Consider the following 17,876-nt stretch of genomic DNA (forward strand, 5'->3'; position numbering starts at 1 on the left):
TACTGTTTTAGTCAGTTACATAAACGTCTTTAAAAAAAGAAATAATCTGAGGATAATGGTAAACTATAGTCTAGGGTAGACCCAAAGAAAAATCTAGGTTACTTCATAAAGCAATCACAGTTGCTGTTCATATAGTTAAAAGTAAAGCTATTCTGAAGAATCAAGGAGTTATAGAACTAGGAAAACATAGCTGCAGGATGAGGAATGGCATCCAAAAAACGGTGTTTCTCAAAAGAGATCATTTGAGTCCACTACGATATATAGAGAAAAATTTCAAATGCAATTTCTTTCTGTATAACTTTAGTAAAAAGGAAGAAGCAAAATAAATAAATTTCAGAATTTTGACATCCAGACTGAGACCTGTACTTTACAGAAAAGATTGGAAAAACTGTTCAGTTGGAAAATGTAGTTACAAATAAAAAATAATTATATCAAGGCTACAAAATAAACTTAAAAGAAATGTGCACAGAATCTGCCATATGTTTAACTTCTCAGGTGATGAACAAATATTAATCTAAAGTCTGATCTAGGACAGAAAGGAATAATGAGAAATAACATCTGCATAATAAAGTTCAAGTTAGGAATTGGACGGGAATTCTGGTGGTAGAATGATTAATTACTGGAACAATTATCAAAGTATTGGACCCTCCATCTCTCTGGTCTTTGGATTTAGATTGGACAAATTTCTTCAGCAATTTAGTAGCCTCAACAGCATATGAAACTAATGTTTCATTTCTCATGTTTATGTAAGAAATCCTACTAAAGGTTCTCTTGACCCCAATTCTCATTTGTAATCACTGCATCATCTTAATTTTTAAGCAATAAAACATGTTTTCAATTAAATTAAGTGTAGGCATTCTGAAAGAGACAAATATCTAATTGGCCTTTGTATTTATTATTTAATCTACAGACTTTGAAAAAGTGTGCAGGTGTGAATTATTGGGTTCTCATAGTCTTGGGAAAGTGCTTCTCGTTGAGCAAGCAGGAAAGGTATTGTAGCCCATTTGGGGATAAAGCCATGTAGCTCAGAACATCCTGTAACTCCTGCCTGGCCACAGTTAAGGACAGTCCCTCTCTCTGCTGGCGTTGCTGGGCTGTGACCTGGCGCTGCACGGGGGGCACGGCTGGGACACGTCCATCCAGCCCAGGGCTCCCAAGGCAGGGAGGTGGGGAGGACACCTTCCTCTGGGAAGGACAGGGCTGCCCCAGACCAAAGGTCAGACCATGGAGGTGGGGTCTGGAGATGTTCTCTGGCTCTGCTGGATTTAATAATGCAGGCCTAGCACTACTGGGGAGAAGTCTGTGGCCGCGGTGTGTGGGATGTACGGGTAAGGGGAATCCTCAAAGCTAAATTTGGATCACTGGTCTGATCAGATGTCTGGGGAGAAGGGAAAGGTGTGCGCTGCATTCAGTGGGTATGGATAAACAGAGACTGCCTGACCAAATTCAGGCTGGCACAGGAACATCCTGAGCACTCTGACAACAGAAATCCAGTGAGTGCAGAGAGCAGGGCAGGTGCACAGCTCACCTGGTACCCTCTGCACTACATGAGAAGAATGAGGCGATAATTTTACACCATATTAGAAATAATACATTCATATTCACTTTCAGTTATTATTCAGAAGGAGTCTTTCTGCTGGACTATACTTTAGTTTGTTGTCAGATGTTTAATTTAGCCTCCTCCTGAACATCTATAAGATTTACTGTGCAATATTAAGGAGGGGCATGAGGGATAATAAAAATAATTTCTGAGCTGTGTCATTTATAAAAAAGGAATAAAAAGTAATAAAAAGGAATAAAATAAAATAAAATAATCCTGAAACAAATTTATTCCTCAGTTCTTGACCTGAATCCTTGAAGGGAATTTAAAAAGGACTAACTCTTCATACCTAAACAGTATTCCACAGAAGAAAATATATCTCTAAAAAAAAATTAGCTTCTCAGTATAATCTTCCTCTCTGTAAGAAACCCTAAATTGAATAAAATTCAATTTTCAGTATGAAATTAAACCTTGGGGGTGCCAAAAATAAATGCTGCTTCAATAAAATTAATTTTTTATCCCAAATATGATGAGATAAAAATACAATTAATTAAATTCACTGGAAACGGGAAGAAAAATAAAGAATACATTTTGAAATAGTGAACAGAAGGAGTTTAAAGTCATATTAGTATCCAGTCAAGCCTAGAGAAGTTCAAGCCAATTAGTTTTTAGCTGTAAATGTTGCCTGTAGGTTTAGAATGTATTTACATGTGTTTGCATACTCTTGATGGTGTATAATTTTTTTTATTATTTTGAAATTTGCTTTATATTTCTCTGTAAAAGGAGGGAAAATAAAAAATCCCAAACTTTCCATTGTAAATATTTTGCTTGGCTGTGCTTGCAAAGTATCTGACCTGACATAGTGTTAAGATAAGGATAGTGAGTACCATGCATGCAACTGATATTCGTATTGTTTGAATTCTGAGCTAAATTTACATTAGACAAACAGTTTGGCTGCAGTGGAGACTTGCCTGTTTTCATGGAACTGTGACTGAGGGGACAGTGGCAGCCAGCATTTCAACATCTGTGTATTCAGTTAAACGTGGGGTTTTCTATGAGAGTTTTATAGTTTCCATGTCCCCTTGAGGTTACTGGTTTTCCTCTACCCCAAGAGTGCTCACTCTTGCTTTCTTCTCTGAAAATGTTTGTGAAGTTTTTAGTCTTTCACTTTCCATATTCTTTCATGAATATGTACTTCTACAAATAACAAATAATATTCCTGGAAATGCTGTGAAAGCAAGCAAGTATTCAGTTCATATCTGACTGCCATCTACTGTATATGCTGGAAAACTGCAGTGTGGGAAGTGCATTGCATTTCAGCTGCGTAAGGTGGCTCTTTTCCCAGTTAATTTGCCCTAAAGTTGAGGAGAAAGACTACTGAACTTTCAATAGGCTATGACATGTGAATTCATTCTTTATGTAGGAATCAGTATTTCTTTAATAGATGACAATGTCTGATTGCACCATATTGTCCAGCAGGAAAGAACACCAGATTATATAGTACTGCTTAGTTAGTTTGTATTCAGGCCAGATGAAAAATAGATGGGTAAATTGGGAGAAAAAGAATACCTCACTCAGTTTATTCTTGTCCTAAGTAGTAATTTGTTTAATTTCTTAATGGAAATGCCAAAGCAAAAACCTAACAGGATTTAGATGCAGGAACTTGAGATATTTTAATATTCCTTTTAGTTGAAGAATTAGTCTTTGAAGCTTTTAAATTTGCTTTCATCTCAGTAGCTGATGTCTAATGTATGCAAGCATCAAGTACATACAACACTAAGTGCTGGTTGGGATAGATACAATAATTTACCTGAAGTTGTGACATTATTGTAAATAAACTATCAGGGTTCTGAGTGTAAGGAACCGAGTAAGATATCACTCAGATCAGCTTTGCACCGAGTGCTTTTGTAATGGTTTGTGTAGAAATTGCAAAGTTTACTCAAGAGAGAAATTTTTCTGATTTCATCAGGAAAGCTGGCATCAAATAGACAAGAATGCATGCAAAACATCAAACTCTGTGTTTGCATAAGAGAATTCCAATTCTTAGCCTATTATTAATTTCATTAGACTTGGAATATATATTTATACAATTAGCTACCAGTATCACACCTAAAAGAATAAAAGAAGACCAGTAAGCTTGCAAACTCAGGCATTGCAAAGCTGAAGAAGTGCCTTCATTTGCTTCTTATTTTTATCTGTTTTGATGATGGCTACAATTATTTTATGGGTTTTTTGTATTCCTATTCAGTAATTGTTGTAAGACCTAACTTGCTGAACATTATTTAATCCTTGCAAATGAAGAAAGAATGATTAAAGAATTCCTTACTTTTTGTGATGCCCATTGTTACCATGTTTCATTGCTTTGCAAATGTTTGTTAACCCACTTTTACTCATTCTGGTCCTTGGGGATTTGAAATGGTATTGTGGGCAGCTGATGTACTCTGTGTGATCATTCCATCCCTTCTGCTGTCTTCAGAGGCAAATACATGTTCACAAGACTTTGTAAAATGACATCAGAAATTTGCCCAGGCAAATGAGGAAGTGGTTTCTGACACTTGACCCTTTCTGTTGCATCTCCTAAACCTTCATTCTTTTCCTGTGTCACCATCCAAGACAAAATGTCTTTCACTCCTTGTCCAAAAAGATATTTTATTTTGGCTGATTTCCTTCAAATCATATTCCTCCTAAAGCACATATTGAGCAGAATTTCAGCAGCCTAAAGGTTATGACATTAAAAAAAAAAATCATGAATTCAGTAGCAGGTGAGGTTGGTAGAGATGCCCATGGGTTGTGGTTTGCAAAGGTACTAAAGCTCTGTATGTCCCCTTCTTCTGGGCCACTTGTCAGTGTTGGTTTGGAAATCATGCTTTAGGAAGAGGATGACTGTAGCAGTGAGGATTTTTTTTTCCATTGAGTGTGTGTTTATAAGATTTCTTAACAATTTGTGCATTTCTCTGCCAGTTTCAGTATCCAGAATTTTTAACTGAAAGCCTTTGGAAACAAATTATTTCTGGGAATAATTTCTGGACTCAATTCTTTGTTTGCTTGGGTTTTGGATTTTTGCAGTCAGTGTTTATGTGTTGCTTGATGTGTGGGGCAAATGCAAAGTAAGTGATGAGGCATTTGTGTGTCTGTGCATGCCCAGTGTTCTACCAGAGGGGGCTCCTCCAGAGGCTGACATGAGGAATGGCTGAGGCGGCTGGGAGTGTTTCCCCTGGAGAAGGGGAGGATCAGGGCAGACCTTATTGCTCTCTGCAACCACCTGGAAGGAGGCTGGAGCCAGGTGGAGGTCGAGCTCTTCTCCCTGGCAGCAAGAGACAGGATTAGATGGCATCGCCTCAAGCTGTGCCAGGGGAGGTTCAGGCTGGACATCAGAAAGAATTTATTCACAGAAAAGGTTGTTAAACCAAGGAGGTGGTGGAGTCACCATTCCTGGAAGTGTTCAGGAAAAGACTGGACATGGCACTTAGTGCCGTGATCTAGCTGGCGAGCTGGTGATTGATTATACTCAATCTTAGAGGTCTTTTCCAGTGCCTCAATGGTTCTGTGACTGGGACATGTTTTAGTGGCAAACATGGTGGTGGTGCTTTACTGGTGATTAGACTTGATGATCTTAGATGACCTTTCCAACCTTAATGACTCTATTCTATGATTGCATGACCTGTCATCTTTCTCTTAGGATTACATCATTGACTGGTTAATCATTGAGTATCAATCATCTTTCCTCTGCTGTCATTAGTTCCCTAATGTTGCCATCCTTCAGTGATATGTCTTGCTAATAACTTTTCTAGCTTTCCACATGGATGAAATGCTGCCACACACGAGGTCTGTGGTAGAGCTGTGTCTGAAGGAGCATGATGTACAAACATGCAACATTTATCTCCTTAAAGGACAAGTGAAAGGGAGGAAAGACTAAAAGGTGTATTTAGCAGGGTCTGCTCTTACCTTAGGATTCCTCTGTGCCTTGGTACTAGTAGTGAAAGTTCTGTGCATGAAAATCCAGAAGGGAATAAGGCCCGCGCATGTAAATCCCATCATTCAGTAATCATCAATAGAAGAGAAAAATGTTTTAAATAAGGAAGGGAATATTAAGGGAATATAAATTTATTTGTACATAAGACTGCTGAAATTACACAGTGAAATAAAACTGCAGATGGTTGTTTTGTTCTTGCCTTTTGTTAAATGTTTTAAATTTGCTGCCCTCATGTGGCTGCACACTATACTTTCTCTGCTGAAACTCCCAATGGACGGGATTCCTTAGGACAGCAGTACGTGCAGCAGTGTTTACACACCAGATGGACAGTTCAGGCACTGGAATGGTGCTCTCTGGCTGAGTCAAGAATCTCAAGAAATGTGGCTGGGAGTCCCTGTGAATACATTTGCTGCCTTTTAACTCTGGAGGGCCAGGACTGTTAGGAATCTGCTGCTCAAATTCCGTCTGGAGAAAACTGCCTTTGCAGCTGTCAGAAGGTGATAAAGGCTCCTTCTGAACCAGGTAATGTGTATCCCCAGTTGGCCAGGTGGGTCCATGCAGAAGGGATACCCAGTATTTCCAAGCATCTTTCAGCTTGGGGTATGAGACAAACCAGAAAACTGAGCACAAGTGCATGAGTTGTAGGAGGAATGCTGACAAAATGGTACAAAAGCAACATAAAATGAAGAAAAATAATCCAGCAAGATCCAGTTTAAGGGTATTTTTGTTTTGGTTTTTTTTTATAACTGTTACTCTTTGGTGTGTGGAGAGTTGCTGGATATATGAGCATAAATATTTTTTTTTCAAGGAATGCATGTTCTAATTGCATGATAACCTATATTGGACCATTATCATTTAATGTTGCCATTAAAATACGTTATAATATTTCATTGCATAGCATATTAGTTGCTTGGATACCTACCAGAACTAAGTGGTCAAAACAAAAGTTTAATGAATAACACTGTAAAGACACCACCCATTGGGATAAATTACTTAAAAGATAAAGACTTACTCATTGGTAATTTATAAAGCAAATTGCAAAACTGAATTTTAAAAAATTGGAATAAATAGTTTAAATTACAGTATTGCTTTTACAGAAATAACCTGTGCAGAAATGCAAGATATAGAATGATACATTGGGCTTTCAAGGCTTCTTTTTAGTAGAAAGTTGAACACTGAATTCAGCTACATTTCACATCTTTCTTGGGCCCTATAGATTTCAGTGTATACATATGACTTTACAGAGAATTAAACAAATGATGTAAATCATGTTCAGAGCTGACTTTGATACAGAAATTGAGGAGCCTGTTTTTAGACAGTCAGAGATAAGAAAAATACCTTCCAACAAAAAGCTAGTTACCTAGTTTGTATGCAAGGGAAAACACAGTCAAAATAAATATAAGAATACAGCATGCTGTATATCTGGACAGTGCTCAGATATCCTGCTCTTAGCATGAATTATTTGTATTTGCTCCCTTTGCTGCTAGCATTAAAGTCTTAAAAATAAAAGATAGCAGTCATAAAAGAAGGATTGAAGATGAAACCTGGAGACCTATAACTCAGGAAGCAGAAGCAAGGTGCACTGCCATCTGCCAGACAACAAGCAGATGAGCATCCTTCCACCAGGAAAGATGTAATGTCACTTAAAAGATCAGTGCTGGCTGTGGATTCTAGGCAGTTGCAATGAATTGTTTGCTTGCTTGGATACTGCTTCTGATCAGGAGAGGTTTATAGGGTAATTGGATCAGACTTAATATCTCAGATATTCATATAACCATAGCATGGTTTGGGTTGGACCTTACACATCATTTACTTCCAAACTCCCTGCCATGGGCAGGGACACCTTCCACTAGACTGGGTTGCTCAAAGCCTCATCCATCCTTGGCCATGAACACTTCCAGGGGTGGGGCAGGCACAACTTCTCTGGGTAACCTGTTCCCCACTACCCTCACAATAAAGAACAGTGCCTCACTACCCTCACAGTAAAGAATTCCTTCCTGATATCTAATCTTAACCAACCCCCCTTCAGTTTGAAGCTATTTTTTCCTGCCCTATCACCACATGCCCCTCCTTGTAAGAAATCCCTCTCCAGTTCTCTTGTATTGTCACTTTCTCTTCTGTACAATAATATTGTAGCCTGGTTTTGGTGGTGATAAACCCCCTCTGTTTTGATGGTGATAAAACCCCTCTGAAGAGGCAGAGTCCCTTTGCTCACTCTCCTCATTTGCTTCAATCAGGAATTACCTTTTCTGTGCCACAGCAGGTTCTGGACTATAAAACCGTGCTGCTAAAAAATTCCACTCCTTTTCAACTGCACAACAGAGCCAAGCATGGCAGAGCCCTGCTGCTTCCTATGGAGAGACAAACCTGGGATCAGGCTCTTGCTCTAAGGAGCAGGAAGTGAGCATGGCAAGGTGTGGGGAAGGTTCTGCACCCAACCTGCACACAGCCTGACCCGTGGCACAGAGCAGAGGTGGCTGCTGCCATCCTGGCCCCAGGGGACAGTCTCCTCCATTGCCTGTCCTCATCCCACTGCCCTCCAGCTGGGGAAATGGGATAGCTTGGCTCACAGATCCTCTCAGAGGATAAACATCATGTTCTTCAAAAGATGTCTGTAGCGAGATATTCAGGAGATACTTCTGTTCACTGTGCTTCTGCTGATAAAATAAACACTGTAAGTGAAATCTTTATTTAATAAAAGTTGTTATGCATGGGGGCTTCAGCAGCATACTTTGTTTGAACTCTAGTCCTCATAATCAGTTTTTTCTTGCTAATCTTTAATCTCCGTAATGTTCTACTAACAGTATGGGAACTGATGGTTACCCAAGAAATAGCTTTTATATTCAGTTTTCTGGTTAAAATGACACTTGGAATTTGGGACTCTCAGCATCACCAAATCGTCTAGATTTTCTCTTTGTGGTTTAATATTGTCCTGAAAATAATGAAACTTAATCTGTATAACAGGACAATTTGAGATATGGTGAGCAGCCAAAGAGCTCCTAACAGAAGAACAAGCTATCATTTATCCGTGGCTCAGGGATGCTGCCTCTGCACGGGTAGCTAGTCCACAGCACAGGTAGAAGTTAATTAGCCTTTGTTGTCCCTTGGAATAAAAAAGCAGGGAGGGAGACAATTACTGCAGAGCAGCAGAAGCATTGCAATGTGCTTGTTGCAGTGATGTCAAATCATTGAGCTCTAGACCGATCCATTTCTATTTTAAAGATTTCATATGGGGAGTGTGCTGGCAATTTGGTTTGATGATTGTATTGCAGGAGCTACTTTCTAAGGTTTAGATAGAGATACTAACTGTGTTTTATCAGCTCAACTCACAGTTTTTAGAGGAAAAATAATAGCATCTTTCACTACCTTTAACTTATAGTAAGCAATTAATCTAGTTCTCTGGAGGAGGTCATAGAGAAACTAGATGAGACACTGAAGTTTATATTTCTTTTACTGATTAGTCTATTTAGTGAAAAGCCCCAGAAGGTAAGATCACTGAGCAAACTGGGTAGGAAATTTCCAGTAAAGCTCCTGTAGATTCTGCTTGTCTTGTGAGAATCAATTGACCAGCAGAATTGGTCATTTCTCTCATATTATTTCCCCTCATCTACTCCTCCTTAATAAGCACTTCAAAGATTTGGGTAAAAATATTTATCATATTGAAAGTGCAAGTGAGAATACAGGGTTGAGAAATACATTAATCCAAGTTGTGATGTCTTAAAATATACCAACCAGTAGAATTCCATAAAAAAAATATTATATTGAAATTTCTGTAATTCAAACCACCTTATTGTAATGCCACTTTGTGTCAAGTGTTCCTTCCCTCTGACCTCATTAGGTGCCACTTGTCATTAGATACACTGTTACTAAAGAGTTTTAACTTAAAAGCGGCTTTGATTAATGCTTGGTTGGACTGAGGATTTATTGTGTAGGATTAACTAGATTTAAAAATGGCAAAATGCCATAGTAACTTTAATGCCAGACTTTAATGAGAAGCAGAAGTAAACCCCAAGGACACTTATGATTTTTAATATGGACTAAACTCATGAGCTCGTTACCTTAATGTCCTGTCCTGTTTTATACACAAGTACTCCAATAATTCCTAGAGAACAGTTGCCTAGAAAGTGTATTACGAATGTATAATCTGAAGTATGTACATATTTTTAATGAATCATAAATTTTGATAATTTTATAATCAGATTTATTCAGTATTATTATCAAATAGAGAAAAAACTCTTTGCACAGGTTTGGGCCTTTTAAATTAAGAAACAATATGGAAATAAGACAAAACCAGACTGGCAAACATTTTTTCCAATAAATAAAGTACTGACAATGTAGATTAAAAATGCATTTTCACATTTTTGTGTAATCTGCTATTTGAATTTCTTTTTACTGTCTTCTTAAGTTCATTAAGTGCTCCTGAAAGTTTATAAAGTTGGCGCTTCTAGAGTTTAATAACCTTATTTTTTTACCATTGATCACATATTTTAGTATATGATACTGCCAAGAAAATCCAGACCATTCTCACATCCGACAACATTTGGTCGTCTCCTTAAATCCTACTAGACTTGATAGGATTTAAGCATATACTTAAAAGGTAATGCACTGCTCAATGAGGGCCTTTGTATCTGACATTTTTTCTGTCCATGCTATCTTTGCTGAGATAACCAAAGGGCACTGATTTATTATTAGAGCTAAATAGGAAAAACTTTCTTATTCAAAAAGCTTTTAAACATTTTTTTTCTGAATTGATGGTGATTTCCCAATTTTGTTTATTTTTCAATGAACTTCCAATAGTAGAAGCATGTAATTAATTTTTTTTTCTGCACAGTTATATACTGTGAGAATTAGGCACAATGTACTAATAAGCTATATCAAGAGTTCTGGTACTGTCTCTGCCAAAGCAGGTAGGATGGCATTCAACCAGGTTCTTGGGCTGTAATGCCAAATTTCTCATTGAAATCACAGATGTGTTGGACATGACTTAAATAGGATTACTCACTCAAACAAATTTACACAAGGGTCTAAGGCGTATATCCAGCTTCCGGTGGGTAAGGAGCCTGCATTCTCATTTGGCTCTGGGCCTTGGGCACTTGCATAACATTGCTTGTGCAACTTACCCTGCCAAAAATGAAACCTGCATCAACATGGTTACTCATACCAGAAAAATTGTGCCTCTGGACAAGTGATGACAGTCAGGGATCCTGCTTCCTTTTGTAACACACTGAAAACTTCTGTTTTCACTGATGATTGAAGCTCTTTAGCCAGCATTACCATTGCAGTCCCTACTGATAATTTCTCTTCCACTGAGTGTTTTTGTTGGGTTTTTTGTCACGTCTGGACTCTTTACTTGACTCATTGCTATTATTTGTTTTTCCTTTTTTTTTTTTTAGGGAGAAGGCCAGCAAAAACAAAGGACAAAAAAAAGAAGAAAAAGAATTTGATGGAAAGGGCTCAGAAGCAGCACAGCATCTTTTTAGCAACAGATAAAACAAGCCAGTAAAGACTTGAATTTCCTTAATGTATTTTTATTTGCAAAGTGCACAAAAGCTGCTATATGCTCCTGCCCATGGATGCACTACAATTCAGCTGCTTTGACAGTATTGGTGGCAAATAACCTGTGAAAATAAAGCCCACAAGCTTGTTTGCTTTATTTATATATTTTTTATTTTATATTTTCCTCTCATTTTTGACCTGAAGACTTCAAGGTCAGGAGTGCACTGAGTTGGATCAGTGGAAGTTTTCCTGAAATGCATCAGCAACATTGTTCTGAGTGCCTGGTCAACATGTTGGCAAGGAAAGAAACCTACACAGCACCAGTAGGTGGACTTGTGCATATTTAAATAAATCGGGGGAAAAGGAAGTCTTGGAGATACAATTGGATTTATGGCCTTTGTTTCATATATTTGTACATTTCAAGAGTAAATGGATATGACTTACCTGCTGAGTGGTAATGTACATTGTTCTCACATCTGCTACATTGACACAGCTGTGAAATAAAACTGCTTTAAGACAACGTGCTGCAGGATTCACTGCTCAGACTCACCCAAGCACAACAGACTGTGTGTACATATTACTCTGTCTACATATAAATGAACATATTTACTGTACATCTATGCATTTTTATGTATAATACTTTATACAAGTTTAAAGGTATGTCCTGTTGGTTCTAGTAATGTACTTTAAATAATCCAGTAAATGTTTACTTTTTGCTATGTTTTAACTATCTTATCATGTTTCTCAATAGTTGCAAACTGGATTTTTTTTCTCATTTGCAAGGCACACATTTGCAGAGCTACCTTGCACTGACCCTCACAATGGAGTGTCAACTCTGAAGTATGATTGCCAGACTAGTAATCCGCAAATTCTTTCTGAAATTCAGTACTTCTGTCTCTGCCTCCATGTATTTTGTCTCAGAAAAAGAAGTTTAATGTTTTTTAAGAAGAGGCATGATGATGATAGAAGTTTTGAGTGTCAGGAGAGAAATTACTTGTAAAGTTCTTGGTATCTAAGACTGTATATGTAGTTTGGGATATGTTTTTTTTCCCCCAATGTAATGCAGTGTTTTATTTCAGTTAGCCCTGATGCAGTCAGAGAAGAAAACAAATAATTTTTCTCCCTGAATAAGAGAGAAACAAAATAAAGGTCATGTAAGGTCAACCATTCAAAAGTACAGAAAACACCAATTCCCCAGTATTGCCGATTATTTGTAGAAGCTTAACAAATTCATTCTGCAGCTGTTGTTTGCTTTGGGATATTTTTTGGTGGGGAGAGGTAGAGACAATTTTCTGTGTAGGACATCAAAATGGCACAGGATATGTAATTTGGTAATCTAGCATCATTGGGCTAGCATTCAAGGTGATTTTTGGAAACCTGACAGGGAAAGTCTACACTAAAATGACTGTCACTTAAGAGAAATTATTTCACTTTTAGACCTAAAACTTGCATACGACCTACACAAAAAAATGGAGCAGCAGAACAGACCCCAGACCTTCACAAACCTCTTTTTGACATATACTTTAGAAAAATCCCACAAATTCCGGTTTTAGTTTTGTGGGGCATATGTTTTTCAAATAAACTAGGGAAATAAAGCATCTGTAAGCACAAATATATCTGCATTTAGCTATGACAAGTGTTACTACCAAAATGTACATATGTTAGACACATATGAATGTTCCATCAAACTGCTTGTGGACTTCCACACAGCCGTGAGGTTTTCACTGTATGTTCATATTTACCTAGAACATAATAAAGTTACAGACAGTAAGATTGCTCTAATCCTGGGATGCTATTTTGGACATAAAATGCTCACTTAAAAAAAAAAAAGAAAGAAAATGAGAACTGTAGCTGTCTGTTTGCTCATTGGTTATCAAATTGGGCTGTAAGTTCAGTTAATGCCCTCATACAAGCCTTTCAGTAGTGGTTACAAATATTGCATTAGGCATGTCATGGAAAGAATGCTACAAAATACAATAAAATGGTGTCACAAGCTCCTGAGTAAAATATTTTTGGTCCTTTTTAATTCAAATAGCATATTCTTTCAGAATTTCATACATGTAGAAAAATTGCAAAAGGTGGGGAGATGCAGGTTTCCTTCCACAGAAGTAAAAAATGTGGATTTTCCATACAACTGTTTTGTTTGAAAAGACCCTGAGCATTAGATGTACACTGATTCCTCCTGTCCCAGTCACCTTCACACCAAGAGTTTTCTTAGGAGTGTAGAATGAAAAACAAATTATCCCTAAGTATCCCTCTGTAGCTCCTCCTTTGTCCTGGACATCCTGCCTTTGCTTGGTGGACCCTGTGAGTGAGTTCACAGCCCTGGGGTTTTGTAGGATCACACTTTGGAGGTTGGAAAGGACGGTTCCTTGGGCATTAGGAAAATGCTTTGCACTGAGAAGGTGTTTGGTCACAGGCTCCTCCAGGAAAGTGGTCATGGCACCCAGCCTGTCAGAGTTCAAGGAGTGTCTGGACAGTGCTCTTAGTAATATGGTTTAGTTTCAGGTACTCTTGTGGGGAGCAGGGGTTGGACTCAGTGATCCATATGGGTCTTTTCCATCTTGAGATATTCTATGATTTGATGAATCTATGGCCTTGAGAGATCAGCTAGTCAAAATATTTGCTTGAAACAGGGCTACCTTGAAGTTATCTTCAGATACTGTTTCTTGATAAAGTGCAGAAGATCAGGTTTTCAAAGCTGGATAGCGTAAAAACAGACTGTGCCCACTGTGGCTTATTTCATTTAAATTTGATCAGAAGTGGACTCACAAAGATCATATTTCTTTTCCAGTATGCAACAGACCAAGTACAAATGCCACCTTTTCCCTCATTTCATAACTGTTACTGCTTTTTGAATCTGTTTCTCTCAAACAGCAGAAGGTTTCAGAACAGTGTCACTTTTGTGTTCGCAAGGCTTTAATGCCCTAGTTTAACAATTCACTGTTAGGAAATTATTTTAGACTACAAAACATTCTAATTAGGAGGACAAAGAACTTCATATGCTATAGTCATTGGTTTTAAAATGCTGTTACGTTGCTATGATGAGTAGAAAGTGCTTTTTCAAAACCATACCATTTATATCTTATTCACATGTCCCAGAAAAGACAATTGCCTAGAGCACTGTGTATTTAGGAACTCTCTATTCTCAGTTTGCCTAAGCTTATCCTGGCCTCCTAATATCTGTCTCTAAATTAAAAAAAAACCAAAACAACAAAACAAAAACAAAGCAAAACAGGCAAAGAAAAAGAATAAATAAAAAAATACCCAGGTGTGTCTTTAAAGCAATTATTTTGTGGCTGACTTGTCTTTATTGCATCTCAGCTACTCTTGTTAGTGAGAAATTATTGTTATATGTCTCTTTCTTTATTCCTGGGGGAAAAAAACAACGTTGCATTCCACATTATGGTAATGCAAACCTTCCATATTCCTAACGTTAGTGTAAGGAAATTGTTCTCTTACACCTTTATGCTCAATATAAAGATGTCAGCAAAGGAATAATGAATAGTTATAGAGCTTACATGATATGTCTTCATTTATCAGAATGAGTTACAGAAAACTGCAGAGCAGAAAAAAAAGTAGATTTTCATCCATGTTAGCTAAAACCAAACCAAAGATCAATTAAGTGCCATGTTAATTTTTTTAAACAAAAATGTTGCTAAAATCCGGGTTGAAACCTCATAAAATGAGAAGACAGATCTTTTCCAGACAGATTAAAATCAAATTCAGTGCTTCAGCTTCTTTATGCTGATGAAATAGAATATAGAATAAAAATAGCCAGATATTTCTGGCACAAGTGCCAGGCTTTTTTAAGTGGGTGATGCTACTGAAGGCTGATGCTACCCCTTAGCAGAGGATATGAGAGTTTTGAATTCAAAGTTTGTATCTTCACCAACAAAATGTATTTGTCTTTGGACACCAGTCCACTTTCATGTCCAATGGTGTAAGCCAGCATGAATTCCAGTAAGCTCTAGACTGAAGTTATTTTGGACTGACACCAAGAAGAACAAAATGTACCCTTCTGAAAGTGCAACACAGAAACCACTGTCAGCTTTTTGTTTAGTCCTTTACCAAAAGCTCTGTGCTCAACCTGGCGTCGTTTCTTTTATGAGAAGCCTCAGCCTCAGGACTGAGGAAAGGACATTAACTTTAGGAAGTATTAGAGCAGCCTGACCTGCAGGACCCCTGGGAGAAGAGCAGCCCAGTATTTGAAGTGCAGTTCCTCTCAGAAGAGAAAAACTTTAAGAAAAGTGTGACAAGAGAGAGCGTCCAAAGTGAGCCCAGCCTTTAGTCCATTGCCAAACTCTTTCAGACTTCAACTGATTTTTTAAAATGCAAACTAGTTCTGTTTATGTCTAATAAACATATGTCTTCAACCTCAGTGAAGCTGTATGCTTTCTTAAAGGGCCAGTAATGTATTCCTGGTTGTGCCAGCTGCAAAAATGCTCCCAGCCTCTTTGTTTTCAAATTGTGTCTTCAGTGACACTTGTGTCACACTTGATTTTGATTGGGCAATACTGATGAAGCTAACTAACAGTTTGTAGACCACAAATGAATAAACACTAAAAATGAGGCTGCTTTGTTCTACCCCTGTGGATTTCTATTTTCAAAATAGAAATTCAGCTCAAGAAAGCAAACATGTCTTGACTTGCAACTGTTTCTTAACTTCCCTTCAGACTTTAGGGGGTTTATGAGAAAGATAAGAGTTTTGGGGGTTTAGTTGGGGCTGTTCGGTTTTATTTTTTTTCCCCTGATATCCTCTTTTTTAAAAAGATTTATTTATTTATTTATTTTTTCTCAGAAACTGCAGTGAGACTTTCTCTTTGCTTTCTGTTTCTGAGCGGACTTGGCTGCCATCTGCAGAAGCTGAGGGCCACAACTGCAAGGGGGCTCCTGATATTTGCTCCAGAGTTGTTTCAGTCTTTAATTGTCTTGTGGTAGGTACATGAAAAGTCTCAGGCACATGGAGTGCAGCCACAGGATTTCTCTGTCACGGCCTGATGCTCTCCTTTCGGCCTCGTGTTCCTTGTTATGCTGCAGCCTGGCTTCAGTAGGAGCAGTGGGCAGTTTTCTACCATAAATGTCTTCTAGTCTGCATATTCTCTTGGCCAGGGCATGTGATTTCTAACTCTAAGACTGATCCTAGTAATTTATTTTGTGGTCAGATATTTCTCTCTAGAGAGAGTTAAAGAGAAATTCAAGGACTAAAGGTCTATAAACAGATGAGAGGCATGTAACCTCTCACATCTGTAATCTAATACATAAATAGGTAAGTGTAGAGGTAAATATCATGACCATCCCTGATCCAGTGGTTGCAGATGCTGAGGGAAAATGAGATCAATGGACAGCAGATAATGGCTCAGGTATTACACAGTATTGCCCATTGCCACTGTTGGTTTGACTTGGTAGACCCCCTCTTTTAGGCTTTTATGGAAAATATACTGTGTTTGCTGCTCTACTAAGACAGTTTAGATAATGGGTTTTCTGACTTTTTTTTAATGGTTCATAATGAATTTATAAATTCCAATCAGTTTGATCCCAGGTCAATGGGATTGTTTAAAATCCAAATCTTCAATCAGTTCCCTTGGGATTGTTGATGAAGGCAGTCAGTGATCTCAGCAGGGAAAGTAAAAGGTCTTTATGCCCTAAAGGTGTATTTGACTTTGAACTAAAACTGTGACAGTTAATGGCAAGGTGATAGCTTGTAGAAACTTGGCAACAGGAAGAAAGATGTGGAAGAAAGACTTTTCAGTCTTAATTTTATATGTAGTAATGATAGATATGTGTGAATGCTGAATGATAGCATTTTAAAGATCTGTAATGAGATTAACAAAACTGTGTTTCTTCTGTATGTAACTGCAGTTCTGATTATTTGAATGAGGCAATATATCTTCATTTTTACTCTAATTTTGGGTTTATTTTTTTCTTTCATGCTAACAGTGCAGCACAAGGATTTGGGAGTTTTTGGGAGCTCTTTCTTCCCCTCCCCTCCTGCTCCCTGGTGATCCATCTGCCATAATTCAAGGGATTCCCACAAGCCCAGAGCTGCAGATGCTTTGCAATGAACAGCTGACTTGGATATTTTTTGGCATGTATTTTCAAGTGACACAGCCAGGCACTCTGAAGTAAATCCAGATGTTATTCTGAGAGAGAAAATAGGTAGCATGTGCATTCTAGATAAGTATATTTATTCTTATTCTTTTCCTGGTCAGTTTCCTTCTTTTAGGTGTGATGCAAGAAGAAAGAGCAGATATATTTTCTGGGAAGCCTTCAAATCCACTTAGAAAAGTAAAGATTTTTTACCATACTAAAATTGAAAAATATTGATATTGGTGTAGTATTAAGCAGAATGCTACTATTGTTGTGCTGTATAGACAGAGGAGATGGAGAACTCAGCCCCACAACAGAACTTCATGCCACAAATAATCTGATCATAAAATTACCTTTGCCCTATTAAAATGGCAAATAACTGATAAAAATATAGATAAAGGCTTCTTGAGCAAATAAAAATCATTTAACGCTCATGGGCTCTTTGCTAACAATGAAGAAAATGTGTGCATTTTAGCCTGGACTACTGTACTACCAAGGCATTATTCAAGACCACTCTTGAATCCTAGGATCAATTTTTTTTAAGATCTGGAATAGGACTTGAAACATAGAGCAGGCCAATTTTAATTTCTTTAGCGCAATATCATGGAATCATAAAATGGTTTGGGTCAGAAGGAACCTTAAAGATCATCTAGATTTTTAGAAATAAACTCTCCAACCAGTTTGATAGGTTAGAAAGTCAGCATTATTTTATTCAGCATTGTGAGTGCATGGGGATAACTCCACCTAACATACACAAGAACTTTCAAAAGTTTTCAT

General features: G+C 37.7%; 1 protein-coding gene across 1 annotated transcript in view; it reads left to right on the plus strand.

The window, feature by feature from the left end:
- RSPO2 (R-spondin 2) overlaps positions 1-12,848 on the plus strand; it is a 100,856-nt gene extending 88,008 nt beyond the window's left edge. Inside the window, exon 5 of the mRNA XM_063171026.1 lies at positions 10,907-12,848. Coding sequence (XP_063027096.1) covers positions 10,907-11,016 — 110 coding nt within the window. The 3' untranslated portion in view covers positions 11,017-12,848. The remainder of the gene's footprint in view (positions 1-10,906) is intronic.
- The last annotated feature ends 5,028 nt before the right edge of the window (positions 12,849-17,876 follow it).

Source organism: Melospiza melodia, chromosome 1 (genome assembly GCF_035770615.1).
Source record: "Melospiza melodia melodia isolate bMelMel2 chromosome 1, bMelMel2.pri, whole genome shotgun sequence".
Classification (NCBI taxonomy): Eukaryota; Metazoa; Chordata; class Aves; order Passeriformes; family Passerellidae; genus Melospiza; species Melospiza melodia.